We start from the raw sequence: 15,917 nt of genomic DNA, 5'->3' as shown, positions 1-15,917 counted from the left end.
AGCCACAGGCAAGTATGGCTGAGATTTATATTCTAACCCCACACCAAAGTAACATGCAAAAGGCTACTAAAATAGACCTGATTCTGTTACCCTTTAATTCTCACATCCTTCATATGGATATCTTAAGGCAGTTTTGTGTTTCAGCCTTTGTAGACTCTAATCACCACCCAATTTGGGGTATTTTATACCAACGGAGTGGCCTTCTCAGGTGGCTCAGCGGTACAGAATCCACTTGCCACTGCAGAAGTTGTGGGTTTGATCTCTGGGTTGGGAAGAACCCCTGGAGAAGGAAATGACCACCCACTTCAGTATTCTTGCCTGGGAAAAGCCCATGGATAGAAGAGCTTAGTGGGCTACAGTCCATGGGGTCATAAAGAGTCAGACCTGACTTAGCAACTAAATAATGTCACAGTGGAGTAACTGAAGCTGAGACACATTATGTAGCTTGAAGTTCACATGCATCCATTTAGAAATAAAAGAGTCTGAGAAACTTGACAGTACTTTCTTTGATTGCTGGATGACAAAAAACATCCTCTATTTTCTACAGTATGTCATTGTTAAACCATAGGACTGAAATATATACAAGGTTCTCAAGTATAATTCATTCTGTTTATCATTCATAGTCTATGCGGTGTTTGTATTTCTCCGCCTTGCCATCTTTAGCACAGCCCCTCTTACTGGCTGCTTTAGGCACTCAGTTTGTTCTGGTATTTTTTTTTTTAAAGAAGTATTTCTTTTTTTTGAGTTCAGCTCTGCTGAATATAAACAGTACAACTGAAAAGAAGAGACAGACTACATGTCAGATTAATTATAATCCACTTGTCGTGAGGACAGAGCTACAGTGGCTGAACACATGGAAATCTCCCTTCCCAGTTCTCTTCAAGAATTAAATGTGCTGTTACCTGGATTTGGGGAGAATGGATACATGTATGGCTGAGTCCCTTTGCTGTCCACCTGAAGCTATCACAACGTTGTTAATCAGCTGTACTCCAATATACAAGAAAAACTTTACAGTGCGCTGTTTTAAACCTCCTTTAACCATTAGTCTCTTGTTCCACAGTTAAACTACAGTTCAAATACTTATTTCTCAATTGGCTACAATTCAAAAGTATACAGAAGGACACAAAATAGCGCCTATGTAGGCTTCTTTATCTACGGAGACTTCTTTTTGTAGGACTGCTGGTGTTGCAGAACCGTCTACCCAACTAGACAAAAAGTCCAGACATGATGTAAACAATCCACCCTTTCCAAGAATAAATGTACCATTCACGTACCCGTTTTCTCAGTAAGGGCACACTTCTTTGGGACAAAGACTGCTTCAAGTATTAAGTGAACTTACACAAAGGCGTATAATATATAATTATCCCCCACTTTCTATTTGCATACAAATGAAGCAATTGAGGTTTTGAAGTCTTATGCTGAATGCATTTTTAGGAGCTGACCTAACTATGCTCAGAGCAAGAGAGTGGAGAGTCATGAGTGAATGCAGACACATGAGACACAACTGAGCATCTGTTCACAGGACAAAACCCCAGCCAAGGGGACTTGACTGGACTTGAATTGAATCCCAGGAGCCAAAGCAGTGATGGACAAGGTGCATTTTATTCTCTACAGCAGCTGAGACTGAGAGCCACTGGGGCTGGAAAGTATAAACTAATCCCCCTGGGCTAACAAGGAGTTGAGAAAGGATTCCTAAAACAGGAATTGCTTTCTTTAAGACCTTTCCAAATACTGAATGTTAAAGCCAAGTTAAATTCACAAGAAGCTTATCTTTTAAATATTCCCTCTTCTACCCCTCATTTTTACATTAAAGAGATTTTTTTTTTAATGCAGGATTTCTCCTTCACTCATAACATGGCATGTGCTAACAGACTTTCACTAGAGACGAAAACATGTACAGGTACTAATTAACAACAGAAATGACACCTCGGGGGACTTCCCTGGTGATCCGCTGGCTAAGACTCTGTGCTCTCAATGCAGGGGGCCTGGATTTGATCCCTTGTCAGGGAACTAGATCCCACATGCTGCAGCAAAGAAGATCCCAAGTGCTGCAACTGAGACCCAGTGGAGCCAAATAAATAATTTTTTTAAAAAAAGAAAAGAAATGACACCTGGGGAGGGACACTGACTTTGGACCCCAGCAAAGAAGGGGGAGGGGTCAACTAATTTTGCTGGAGACTTGGGCAAGGGCTGTAAAACCATTAATTTAGTCCCCTTCTTGGCCTTAACTCTTTCAGATGCTGGGACAGTGCAGGAGGGAGATTTCCAACTTCTCTGCCAGCACTTTCCCTCTTCCTTTCCACAGCCTAGCAGTCTCCCCCAGGAAAGGTAGCAGCTGGATGCCTGGATCACCAACAAGCTGTACCAGAGGGGGATGACATCACCAGACCAGGGAGCTGGGTGTTTCCTAGCATAACAAACACCAGAGGCCGTGTAAGGAGTGGCTGCAGACTGCTGGGGCAGCAGGTGTGGCACTTACCTGGGAGGGGGAGCTGCCACATGCCGAAGCAAAGCTGTCACTGCTCACGGGGGGGAACCAGCTGGATGGTGGGCTCACGATGAGCAGGGAAGAAAACTGAAGGCATCTACCACTGAAATTTCTTAATAAAATGCACTAAGAACGCATCTTCAAATACATTCTCAGAAAGCTGAGTCTTCCTCAATGTAAAAAGCTCTTGATAAGTTGGGGACCCACACCAATTCAGCTGATCACAGAGAGCATAAAATCTGTTCTGGGGCAAGAAGCTCTTCCAAACCTTTTGCTCTTTTAGAAGCAGTGGAATCAAAAACAGAAGGGGCCAAAACTTGCCCTGACGACCGGGTAACATAGAGACTGGTGACACTGGATGTATGGTGCCATGTTCGACAGGAAAAAACAATCTCAAACTCAGGTATTTGAGATACCAGCCCCAGGCCCCTAACACTTGGCCACTGCCCTAGGCATGATGCACCTCCAAGAAATTCAGCACTGTTTATTAGGGGTTGGACTTCCACTTTTATTTTCACTTTTACCTGGTTGGTCCCTGCGTTCTTAAGAACTGGCCCCATTTATGGCTGAATAGATTATCCATCCCCACCATGCTTCATATATTTCCAGAGGTCTCTAATGGAGATCCTGGGCTCAGAACATGAAAAACTGGGATTTCTTTTACACAGGCTGAGTCTCTTCCATTCTTCTTTAAAAAATTTAAGAACACAAAAGAGAAACTGAATGGAGAAAACAGCCTAATTTAAGAAGCTGACCCCAAAGTAAATTCTGCGTTCCTGTTGTTATTTCTCCATGGAACTGCACTGCCGTTCCCGTAACTTCTTCAAAGGAGCAGTTTTTTCTGTAGTTCATTGGTAAGTCTACTTGGAACGCCCTAGAAAGGTTTTTCCATTAGTGACTCTAACCAGCTGGCCCCGTTGATTAGTTTAGTGGTGGCGATGACATATTCTGTACCTCCATCTTCCAGCTGGGAGAGAAATCGCAGGGCAGCAATTTCAGCAAAGGTTACACCCCCAAGGAAAAAGATCAGAGTGACTCGGTTTTCTCCTGGTTGACCTAAAATTTGAACATTTCAGAATGAAGAATCATTACCATTATTTTTGAAAATTATGTATTTATTTTTGGCTGTGCAGCATGTGGGATCAGTTTCCTGACCAGGGATCAAACCCTCACCCCCAGCATTGGAATGCACAGTCTTAACCCCTAGACTGCCAGGGAAGAACTATTTATTATTGATGCTTCTTTTCCCACCTCTTAAAAAAACTGCATCATTCCTAAGAAAAGTCGTATATGTCTTGGTACAGACAGTTCACTTGAAACTCAGGAACCATGATTTTGATCTCAATGTTTTTTCTAACTTAGGAGATCCTCAACTCAGAGGTTGAAATCTGCTACTCCTAAGGGAGTAATGAGTTCCAGTGCTTACAATGTAATTCACAGCTAACAGCAGCAGTATGTTGGACTCTGACTCCTAAGTCCTTTACAAATGTATTTTACAAAGCAAGTGCATTAATATGTGAAAACCACAGAAACAGTGCATGAGTATCTGTAGATACGGGCCCTGGACTTACGTTTCTTTTGCAGTCCTGTGGGCAACGGCTGCCGTTCCTCAAAGTGGGGCCCTGGGAGGATGCGCAGAACTTCCTCAATACTCCGCCAGCCAGGCCGGGAAAGCAGCTGGGCCAGTCGCACACTGAGCGGAGCGTAACCACTGTATACGTACGATATGTCTGTGGGATTCTGTTAAATAATTGAAGAGAAAAAAGCTTGTACAGCAAGAGACAGAGAAGTGGAGCCACCTAACTGCGGCTTTTGGGGTAATGCAAAATTACTTGATTTGGCTTTGAAGGTAGAAACACAAAGCCCCAAAATAGCTTGCTCCAATGCTGAAATATCTGGCAGCAATATTGAAATATCTTTCTCTAATATCAAAATATTCTCCAGTCTACTCATGCTTGGCTCTGTTCTTAGCAGCCAAGGGGTCACCTTCTTCTTTTTTGTAATTTACTTTTAATTGGAGGATAATTACTTTACAATATTGTGTTTCTGCCATACATCAACACGAATCAGCCATGTGTGCATGTGTGCAGTCGAGTCTGACTCTCTGCGACCCCATGGACTGGAGCCCACCAGGCTCCTCTGTCCATGGAATTTTCCAGACAAAAATACTGGAGTCCGTTACCATTTCCTCCTCCAGGGGATCTTCCCAACCTAGGGATCAAACACAAGTCTCCTGCATCTGCAGGCGGGTTCTTTACCACTAGCACCACCTGGAGAGGTATACATACATCCCCTCCCTCTTGAGCCTCCCTCCTACCCCATCCCACCCCTCTAGTTTGTCACAGAGCATTGGATTTGAGCTCCGTGCGTCACACAGCAAATTCCCACTGCCTATGTATTTAACATATGGTAATGTACATGTTTCCATACTATTCCATCCAAAGGTTCACTTTCAACTCAAACCTTCAAAAGCCACTCAAAGCATCTCTAGGAAATGAAGATGGAAAGTTGTTACTTGGTTTGGCAAGAAACTTCTTGGCAAGTAAAGTGGAACTCTCTAGCCGAGAAACAGAACCCTTGGACCCGTCAATTCAATTTTCAGGCATTTATCCCACAAAGGGGCTTGTGCTCCAGAGGAGAAAAGATCAAAGCACAAACATATTAATGCAACACTGAATGAACTAGTGAAAGACTGCAAATGACTTGAATTTCTAATAAGTCATAAAACAAGATATAACTGAAAACCACTATGGAGCAATTAAAAAGAAATTAAAAGAATGAAGGAGGGGGGACTTCTCTGGTGGTCCAGTGGTTAGGAATCCACCTCCAAATGCAGTGGATGCAGGTTCGATTTCCTAGCTGGGGAACTAAGATCTCACACGCTGCAGGGCAACTAAACCCACACATCATAGTAAAAGATCCCACACGCAGCAACTAAGACCCAATGCAGTCAAATACGTATATAAACGAATGAAGGAGGGGACCTCCCTGGTGATCCATTGATTAAGACTCTGTACTTGCACTGCAGGAAGCACAGGTTCCATCCCTTCTCGGGGAAGTAAGAACCTGAGTGCTGAGAGGGTAAGAGGTGGGTGGGTGAGGTAGGTACAGGCTGGTCAGGGCAGTGAAGAGCCAAACTAATACATCATTTACACTGTACAACACAGGAATTACGGCTGTCATTCCAATCCCAAAGAAAGGTAATGCCAAAGAATGTTCAAACTACTGCACAATTGCACTCATCTCACACGCTAGTAAAGCTCACAATTCTCCAAGCCAGGCTTCAGCAATATGTGAACCGTGAACTTCCAGATGTTCAAGCTGGTTTTAGGAAAGGCAGAGGAACCAGAGATCAAATTGCCAACATCTGCTGGATCATGGAAAAAGCAAGAGAGTTCCAGAAAAACATCTATTTCTGCTTTTTTGACTATGCCAAAGCCTTTGACTGTGTGGATCACAATAAATTGTGGAAAATTCTGAAAGAGATGGGAATACCAGACCACCTGACCTGCCTCTTGAGAAACCTATATACAGGTCCAGAAGCAACAGTTAGAACTGGCCATGGAACAACAGACTGGTTCCAAATAGGGAAAGGAGTACGTCAAGGCTGTGTATTGTCACCCTGCTTATTTAACTTATATGCAGAGTACATCATGAGAAACGCTGGGCTGGAGGAAGCACAAGCTAGAATCAAGATTGCTGGGAGAAATATCAATAACTTCAGATATGCAAATGACACCACCCTTATGGCAGAAAGTGAAGAAGAACTAAAGAGCCTCTTGATGAAAGTGAAAGAGAAGAGTGAAAAAGTTGGCTTAAAGCTCAACATTCAGAAAGCTAAGATCATGGCATCTGGTCCCATCACTTCATGGGAAATAGATGGGGAAACAGTGTCAGACTTTATTTTTCTGGGCTCCAAAATCACTACAGATGGTGACTGCAGCCATGAAATTAAAAGACGCTTACTCCTTGGAAGGAAAGTTATGACCAACCTAGATAGCATATTCAAAAGCAGAGACGTTACTTTGCCAACAAAGGTTCGTCTAGTCAAGGCTATGGTTTTTCCTGTGGTCATGTATGGATGTGAGAGTTGGACTGTGAAGAAGGCTGAGCGCTGAAGAATTGATGCTTTGGAACTGTGGTGTTGGAGAAGACTCTTGAGAGTCCCTTGGACTGCAAGGAGATCCAACCAGTCCATCCTAAAGGAGATAGGTCCTGGGTTCATTGGAGGGACTGATATTGAAGCTGAAACTCCAATACTTTGGCCACCTGATGCGGAGAGCTGACTCATTTGAAAAGACCCTGATGCTGGCAAAGATTGAGGGCAGGAGGAGAAGGGGACGACAGAGGATGAGATGGTTGGATGGCATCACCGACACAATGGACATGGGTTTGGGTGGACTCTGGGAGTTAGTTATGGACAGGGAGGCCTGGCATGCTGCAGTTCATGGGGTCGCAACGAGTTGGACACGACTGAGCGACTGAACTGAACTGAACTGATAATCCCACCGGGGAGAAACAATCCAATTTTAGTACTGAGAGAAGAGATTGTTTAATTGTTAGCTTTTGTGCCAAGAGGCAGCCTAATAAAGCCCCTTATGAAAAACCAAAAAAAGAATATAAGAAAAATGAAATTTAGAAAGATGGGAATAAATAACAAATATAAAGCAAAGTGCACCCTACTTTGAAGATCCAAGGTATAGAATATGCACCATTTATGTAAAAATGTTTGTCTAGGATTGCCTGGTGGTCCAGTGGGTAATACTCTGTACTCCCAATGCAGAGGGCCCGGGTTCAATCTCTGTTCAGGGAACTAGATCCCACATGCCACAATTAAGACCCCAGAGTGGCCAAATCAATAAATAAATATTTTAAAAAATGTTTGTCTATATACAGAATCTTTCTGGGAAGATGCATAACAAACTGGTTATAGTGATCAATTCTGAGTGTCTGTGGGAGGAACCTTGCTTCTCACCATCTGCTTTCCTTTTGTACTGGATCCTTGGCTGACCCTCCCCACCTTCTACCTGGTGCTGTATGCCCAGGAGGCAGCCCCGTGGGCTCCACACCAGCTGGAAAATGGAGAGGACAGGACTGTGCGGTCACGTTTTGTTGCCCGAATCCCTCTCTGTAATGCTGCCAGAAGCTGGTTGAGTCCCTTGGCTTGTCACCACACAGCTCTGCTCTCCTGGTTCTGGAACCCCTGCCCTCAGACCTCAGATGGGAGGGGGTAAGTGGTTCTCTACTGCGCTGCCTGTCCCACCCCATCTTTATAAAACTCCATCAAACTACTCAGTACAAGAGCACTGCTTTCTGCCAGGATCCACACATTTAAAAAAAAAAAAATTAGAAAACTGTCTTTAGAAAGCAAAGCAGGTGAATAGATCAAGTAGCATATGTCATGGCAATACACCAGCAATGGGACCTCAAATGAGCTGAAGTATGCACAGGGGTGTCTGACTCTGCGACCCCGTGGACTGTAGCCCACCAGGCTCCTTTGGCCATAGGATTTTTCAGGCAAGAATACTGGAGTGAGTTGCCATTTCCTCCTCCGGGGGATCCTCCCAACCCAGGGATAGAACCCGAGTCTCCTATTATTATTATCTTCTGCATTGCCAGGCGGTCTCTTTACCACTGAGCCACCTGGGAAGCTCTCAGTGAGTTGAAGAGGAGCATCTTACTTGCTCATTTACATCATCCATCCAAAGGCGTAACGTTTTCCGGATAGTGGGGTAATTGTTTCTGCCCCCCGTCTGCGGCTTCAGCAGACCAGCCTTCTCGAGGTTGTGCAAGGTCAGGATGTGCTCATAGCCGTAGGTCTGCAAGAGAAATCAAATCAGGAAAACGGTTTCTGTGACTTTCAAAAAGGAGCACTTCCAACAAATTCACTGGTGAACATTCTGGGGCACGTTACCAAAATCCAGGCGATGACTGTCCAAGGGCGCAGGCAGGGCAGGACGGAAGCCTGTCCTAAAGCTGCTTGCCCATGACAACAAATCCAGCTCACTGGATTACTCAAAGGATTTAAACTTTTCACTTTAAAGTTCTGAGAATTTATGGGCCCAACTTAAGTGAGCATCAAATAAATTATAGTATTCTGGACTTCCCTGGCAGTCCAGTGGTTAAGATCCCATGTTTCCACTGCAGGAGGTGGGGATCTTATCCCTGGTCAGGCAACTGAGATTCCCCACAGCATGGCCAAAAAAAAATTATAGTATATTTTCATATGGAATATAACTAGCTGTTAAAAGCAGAATGAGGCAGACCTATACATCCTGATTAAGAACAAGTTTCTGGATTTATTCTTAAGGACAAAAAAATAGAATATAGTAAGTCCTCTAGATACGAAAAAGTTCTGTTCTGAGAGTGTGTTTTTAAGTCCAGCAAAGTTAGCCTGAGTACCCAACTAACACAATTGGAGGGCAAGCTGCAGTTTCTCTTAAGTCTCACATTGATGGAATGCACATTCACATCTTTGAAAGTTTGTAACTTTTGAAGGTTTGTGTGTAGGGGACTTACTGTACTTCACATAATAGGATTTTATTTCTATTAAAAGAGATCTAATGAGTAATAAAAGCTGATGCTTATATGATACTTTTCATGTTTTAAGTGCTTTATATATGTTAACTTAATCATTCTTACTATAACCCCATGAGGTAGATACTATTATCTTCATTTTACAGAGAACTTTAAATAACTTGCCCAAGGTCACACAGCTAATGAGTAACAGAGCTGGGACTCAGATTCAGTTGGTCTCGCCCCATGGTCTGTGTATGTAAACATTCTTTGTACACACATGCAAAGAAAGGGATCTGGAAGCACTCAAACCAAACTGCTCATGTAAGTCCCCTCCGGGGAGGGGAATGGTGGGGAGGGGAGGCGAGGCGGGGCGTTACAGTTTGTACCGTGTGTGTGTGTGTGTGTGTGTGTGTGTGTGTGTGTGTGTGTTAGATGCTCAGTTGTGTCCGACTCTTTGCAACTCCATTGATTGTAGCCTGCCAGGCTCCTCTGTCCATGAAATTCTCCAGGCAATAATAATACTGGAATGGGTTGCCATTCCCTTCTCCAGGGGATTTCCCAGACCTAGGGACTGAACTCGGGTCTCCTGCATTGCAGGCAGATTCTTTACCTTCTGAGCTACCTGGGAAGCCCTTGCACCACATACTTCTGCTCCATTTGAATGTTATATGATGAGAATGCACATGTAATTTTTTAAAGGCGAAGCACACAAAAAACCCAAACTGAGTATTTAGTTTTGACAATAATGTACTTAACTGTAAATAGTAACAGCAAGTACATACAGCTGAAACATTTTTAAACAGAGAGGAGAATTTTAAAAACAATGGTGGGCTTTTCCTTACTATAAAGTAACAGACTTGATTTAAGTAAGTCGGCTAAGGAATCGTCATCAGAAAGTTCCCTTCCTCTGTGGAATTGTCTGGTTAAAGAGCAGGAGCACTAGTCCCTGGCTGTCTGGGGTTAGTCCTGGCTCCGGTATATACTATCCATGGGATTCTCTGGGAAAGAACACAACAACCGCAGATATGCAGATGATACCACTCTTATAGCAGAAAGTGAAGACGAACTGAAGACTCTCTTGATGAGGGTGAAAGAGGAGAGTGGAAGAACTGACTTAAAACTAAGTATTAAGAAAACTAAGTTCATGGCATCTGGCCCCATTACTTCATGGCAGATAGGAGCAAGTGGAAGCAGTGACAGACGTTGCTTTCTTGGGCTCCAGAATCACTGTGGACAGTGAGTGCAGCTGTGACACCAAAAGACGCTTGTTCCTTGAAGAAAAGCCACGCCAAACGTAGACATCGTATTAACCTGCAGAGACATCACTTTACCAACAAGGTCCACGCAGTCAGAGCTATGGTTTTTCCAGTATCACGTGCGGATGTGAGAGTTGGATCATAAAGGCGGAGCACCAAAGAATTGATGCTTTTGAACTGTGGTGCTGGGAAGACTCTTGAGAGTCCCTTAGACTGCAAGGAGATCAAGCCACTCAATTTTAAATGAAATCAACCTGAATATTCATTGGAAGGACTGATGGTGAAGCCAAAGCTTCAATACCCTGGCCAGCTGATGCGAACAGCCAACTCATTAGAAAAGATCCTCATGCTGGGAAAGATTGAAGGCAAAACGATAAGGGGATGACAGAGGATGAGATAGTTAGATGGCATCACAAACTCAACGGACATGAATTTAAGCAAACTCCAGGAGATAGTGGAGGACAGAGGAGCCTGGAGCGCTGCAGTCCATGGCATCTCAAAGAGACACAACTTAGGGAATGTAAAACAACAACCGGCACACACTAGCTGCTGACCCTGGGCAAGTTACAGCACTCCTCTGTGCCTTGGTTTTCTCATCCATAAAATGGGGATAAGACTATCTCGCTCATCACCTTTGTAAGGATTAAACAAATGAATACACATAACACTCTTCTAACTAAGCCTGGCATGTAGTAAAAGCTCAATAAACATTAACTATTGTTATTATTATGCAAACACAGCAGATAAATACCAAGGACAATCCCTCCAGGTATTAAAACATTTAAAAGATAATGGAAACCCTACACCCAAATAGCAGCTTTGGGAAGTATTTTTTTTAGAAAGACGCTTTCACCCCTGGCAAATCAGTCATTTAAAAATATACTGACCTGTAGAATTTCTCTTTTGTAATAATCCAGAACTTTCTGTTTGAGTCCACTATTGCACACAGACTGGAGGCAAACTAGTCTTAACACCTTGATCAAGGGATGTTTTTGGGCAATACAATCCTCAATGTAGCTGTTGACCTGAAAACAAAGTGTAGATGGGCACTAGCATCTGGTCTGGGGACTGACAGAACTGGATATTTACTATTATTTTTCAAAGTCAAATAAAGGAGATGAGTGGGAGAAGGGCTCATTCTTTTTGCACTTTCCCTCAGCTCCCTCCAGAGTAGCTCCTTTGGCCCTTGCTACACAACCCCCCCCACCCCCCCCACCACGCAGACACGCCAGCGATCAGGAGCACAGGCTGGCGAGGGCAGACTCGAGGGACCCAGCAGCCTGTCTGGACTCATCTGTCTCCATGGATGGACAACCTCCAGAGGCTGCTGCATGTCCCGGGTGTGTGATCCTGGCTATCCCAGCAGCAATTTATCAGCATAAAGTAACAAGAATCTTTCTAGAAGATGGGAATTTTCACAAATTCGATCATTTCAAATTCAGTAATAGAGGTGGATATGTAAAGGAACTATCAGACCAATTTGCTGGGACCTCCCTGGTGGTCTAGTGGCTAAGACTCAGCAATCCCAATGCAGGGGGCCTGGGATCGATCCCTAGTCAGGGAACTGGATCCCACATGCCACAGCGAAAAGATCCCACATGCCTCAACTAAGACCCGGTACAGCCAAATTAATTAATTAATTAAAAAAAAAAATCAATTCACTTAGGAAGTAAATCTATTCATTTAGAGATCTTTGATTTTAGGAGTGGGGCCTCACCTCTCTGTGCACTGAAGAAAGTGCCTTCAATACAATAATCTTAAATACTTGATTAAGATCTCTGTTTTCACATTTTGCACCTGCTCTTCAAAATATTTAGATAAGGCATGGGAATCAAAGCAATTGCTTTTCTAGCTGTAATCTTAGTTTTTATAAGGTATCAATTATTTGTTAGAACAGTTTCATTTTCACATACTTTATCAGTGTCTATTCCAGACATAAACTCCTGCTCCACTGTCAATTTATCAAAGAAGTCTTCAGAAGCTAAAATGGAAACAGCAAATTTGTAAGTAAGAAATTCAATAAATGTTAATGCTTTTATACACAGAGCATGATTAGGAAATATGACATGCAAAAAAGAAAGCAAACAAAAATTCAAACTGCCACCTGAAGAGAATCGAAGAAACATGGAAAACTATAACTCTGACCTCCTAAGTTACATCCAGGAATAGTCAACCACTGTACCCTTTCGCTATTCTTAGGACTCTCATGAAATCTCAAGATCCTTAGGATTCTAATAAGATCTTAGGAATTTTTCTTCAGTATCTGCTGCTACTGCTAAGTCACTTCAGTTGTGTCCGACTCTGTGCGACCCCATAGATGGCAGCCCATCAGGCTCTGCCGTCCCTGGGATTCTCCAGGCAAGAACACTGGAGTAGGCTGCCATTTCCTTCTCCAGTGCATGAAAGCGAAAAGTAAAAGTGAAGTCGCTCAATCATGTCTGACTCCTCGCGACCCCATGGACTGAAGCCTACCAGGCTCCTCCGTCCATGGGATTTTCCAGGCAAGAGTACTGGAATGGGTTGCCATTGCCTTCTCCTTTTCTTCAGTATCAATGAAAGCTAATTTGCCAAGAGCCTTTTACTTGCATCATCAGATCTAACCCAGTTTCACCTGATCTCCACTTCCATCAATCTGAAAACAAAGGACTGATTTTCTAACACTTTTATGTAAGATTCAAAGCATACTTTATAAAACAGGGCATTGAACAATCTCTAACTCAGCTTTTATAGCCTGTGTTTTAACAAGTAAATTCATCTTTGGTGTAACAGACATTTCCCAAGCTCTTTCAAAATACTGAACATATACTCTCTACCTAGGGAGTCTTCAAGGGAAAAACAAAAACAGAAACTGGATTCTGCTCTAAGTAATCGTTAATGACAGGATAAAAACCAGATTGAAACAATTAACTGCCTCATGTTAGGGGAAGAATTTTTTTCTCTTTTTGACATTCCAAATATTGTATCACATGATTACATTATCTTATTAATGAAAGAAAACTGAGTTAACCACAAAGGGAACATTTTTGACTATAAACATGGGAACATTTAATTAACACTGAGGATAACATACGGTATTAAAACAGAGCTAACCCTCCAAGGGAGCATGGCGGTGCCAATGGCCATGGTGTCAGTCATGGTGTGTGCTAGTCAGCCCCAGGCGAGCTCCATCACTTCCCAAGGATACTCACTAGTTACATCTTTGATCAGCTCTGCAATCGAGGTGTGATTTGCGAGGGAGCCTCGCGCTGCCTGCATGTGGGGCAGCTGTGAAACGAACTGCTTGATCTCCCCAACCGTCTTGGCGTTGTGCCTTTCCTGAAATGCATAAAACAGCAGGAGCGGGAAGTGGGGAAGATATTTTAAGCGCTCTGTTCTTTGTATTGCTTAGCGGACATTCAATTTATACTAATGCAAAAGAAAGAAGGGAATACAAATAAATCAGGCCAGACCCATCTTCAACATGACACAGAAAAACAGAAAAGATAGGCTCGCTGCTCCTGTTCACTACATTAGTACTTTTTTAGGGAGCAAATGCCTAAGGTTTTTCCCTTCCCAGGGACCAGATAATATTGTGACTAGTATTTGTGGGGGACGATATTAGGTTATCCACAAACATTTCTGAGTAAAAAATTAAAATCAAGACATTATATTAAGAGGGGAACATAAATAGCAAAAAGTTTCCTCTGTAACAGAAAAAAAATCCATTCTTACTGCTGAACCTCAATCTCGAATACTGTCCATGGATAAAAAGAACCTTACTTCGTGATGAGAAATTTTTCTTTTTTTTTGCAAAGTTTAGTAATTGTAAAGCAAGTAACTCAGAAAATTGAAGAAAATCAATTAACGAATCCTAACAAAGATGAACCTAGGGACCTCCCAGGTATGTCCAGTGTTTTAAGACTTCACCTTCCCATGCAAGGGGTGTGGGTTTGATCCCTGGTCGAATCACACATGCCTCATGGCCAAAAAACCAGAACATAAACAACAGAAGCAAAAATTGTAATAAGTTCAATAAAGATTTTTAAAATGGTCCACATTAAAAAAAAAAACACTAAAAAAAATAAAGATGAAACCTGGAAATACACACTCAGTGAAAAAAATCAGTCTTCAAAGTTCTCCTAATACATGTTTCCAAAGACTAAACATGCAGAGTTCAGCATCTTACTGAATTCCCGTTTCAAAAATGAGCTTAACCAAGAATAAACCAGTGGCTGGGCAAGAGGAGGCAGGAAGGTGATAATGAAGCCGTCCATTTAAAAGCTCTGGGCTCCTGGGATTTCGCTCTTATTATCACCTCCTGCATCTGCAGAGTTCCCTTGCCATTGGCATGTTGGCTAAACTGGGAGCTTTTGGCCCAAATTGCAAGTTCTATTATAGAGGATCTTTTATTTAGAGTACAGCTGGCTTCCTCTTAAGAGAGATGGGAAATAATTAAAAAGAAGGTAAAACAAATATTTATGGTGAACGCTTGTAAACTCAAAATACTACCCCTTTCTCTCCCTAAAAGAGAAAAACACCTTTTCTCATAGGTCTGGGGAGAAGTTTAAAAAGAAAACCTTGGGGGGGATTTCCCTGGTGGTCCAGAGGTTAGAACTCCTTGCTTCCAATGCAGGGGCAGGGGCTCCAGCCCTGATTGGGGAACTAAGATCCTGCATGCTACGAAGTGCAGAATGAATGAATGAAGGTGCATATATTTAAAAAAAAAAAAAGAAAGAAAATCTTGGGTTCTCCAGTAGCTGAGCCCACAGTTGCTCAGGAGAACTGCAGCCCTGCTCAGTGGCTGCACTTTGGCAGTCCTTGCTCGCTAGGAGGGGTGGGCACTCTAGCCTGTGACCTACAGAAGCTGGGTAACAACCAAACCATCTCACCTCAAATGCTGCGGAGATCACCTTTGCTTTCTTGCTAAGCACAGAGCCCACAGCATTGAAGTTTTTATCTCTGATCTCAGCGTACAGCTCCTCTGCAGAATTCAGCTGAAGCTTCTTTGCTTCCGTGGGAAGGTCCTTACCACCATCACCCTGTTTTTTAGGTGCAAATTTCTCCGGAGGTAATTTCACATAACCTGAACAACAGCAGAAGGGAACAAGGCCCTGCGTGCGTTTAATGGAAGAACCAGTTTAGCTCAGGCACTAAACAGAATTTTCCAACTCAGAAGAGGGTGGAAGCCGGCTTTAGAAAAAATGGTGCATGGCACTGAGGCTCTGATTTTTCCACAATCACAGTACAGAATGCAGTCACTCTTCAATATTAATATCATGGTTCCACTTTTCTTTGGAGTCACCTATCTAAATCACTGCAGCAATGTTTAGTTACTTCCTAAACTTATTCAGGGATGGGTTACGTTTTCACTTAAAAAAATTTTACAAGGATCTCTCCCATTATCTTATGGTGTTTTTCAAACTGTAGGTCATGTCCCATTAGTGGATCATGAAATAAGTTGGTGGGTTGCAATGAGCATTATAAACAAACATACAAAACATTAAATACATGAAGTATTCATCACATGAAGTAGGGGAATGGTTTTTTTTTAATAAAATTTTGCTTCAGTTTCATATACACATATGTGTGTATATAATAGGTCATAATATAATACATATTTTGTTGTTGTCCAAAATAGTTTGAAAGCTATCACCCGAAAGTCAATTTCAGCTCAC

General features: G+C 42.7%; 1 protein-coding gene across 1 annotated transcript in view; it reads right to left on the bottom strand.

The window, feature by feature from the left end:
* Positions 1–893: 893 nt before the first annotated feature.
* Positions 894–15,917, bottom strand: part of VPS33A (VPS33A core subunit of CORVET and HOPS complexes) — a 31,086-nt gene continuing 16,062 nt past the window's right edge. The window contains exons 7-13 of the mRNA XM_055550875.1: positions 15,132–15,325; positions 13,452–13,578; positions 12,177–12,244; positions 11,151–11,288; positions 8,170–8,307; positions 4,060–4,228; positions 894–3,544 (exon numbers count right to left, since the gene is read on the bottom strand). Of these exons, the coding sequence (XP_055406850.1) occupies positions 3,363–3,544; positions 4,060–4,228; positions 8,170–8,307; positions 11,151–11,288; positions 12,177–12,244; positions 13,452–13,578; positions 15,132–15,325 (1,016 nt within the window). The 3' untranslated portion in view covers positions 894–3,362. The remainder of the gene's footprint in view (positions 3,545–4,059; positions 4,229–8,169; positions 8,308–11,150; positions 11,289–12,176; positions 12,245–13,451; positions 13,579–15,131; positions 15,326–15,917) is intronic.

The sequence above is a fragment of the Bubalus kerabau genome, chromosome 16 (assembly GCF_029407905.1).
Source record: "Bubalus kerabau isolate K-KA32 ecotype Philippines breed swamp buffalo chromosome 16, PCC_UOA_SB_1v2, whole genome shotgun sequence".
NCBI lineage: Eukaryota > Metazoa > Chordata > Mammalia > Artiodactyla > Bovidae > Bubalus > Bubalus kerabau.
The sequence above is the reverse complement of the archived record's forward strand: the minus strand, read 5'-3'. Positions and strand labels throughout refer to the sequence as shown.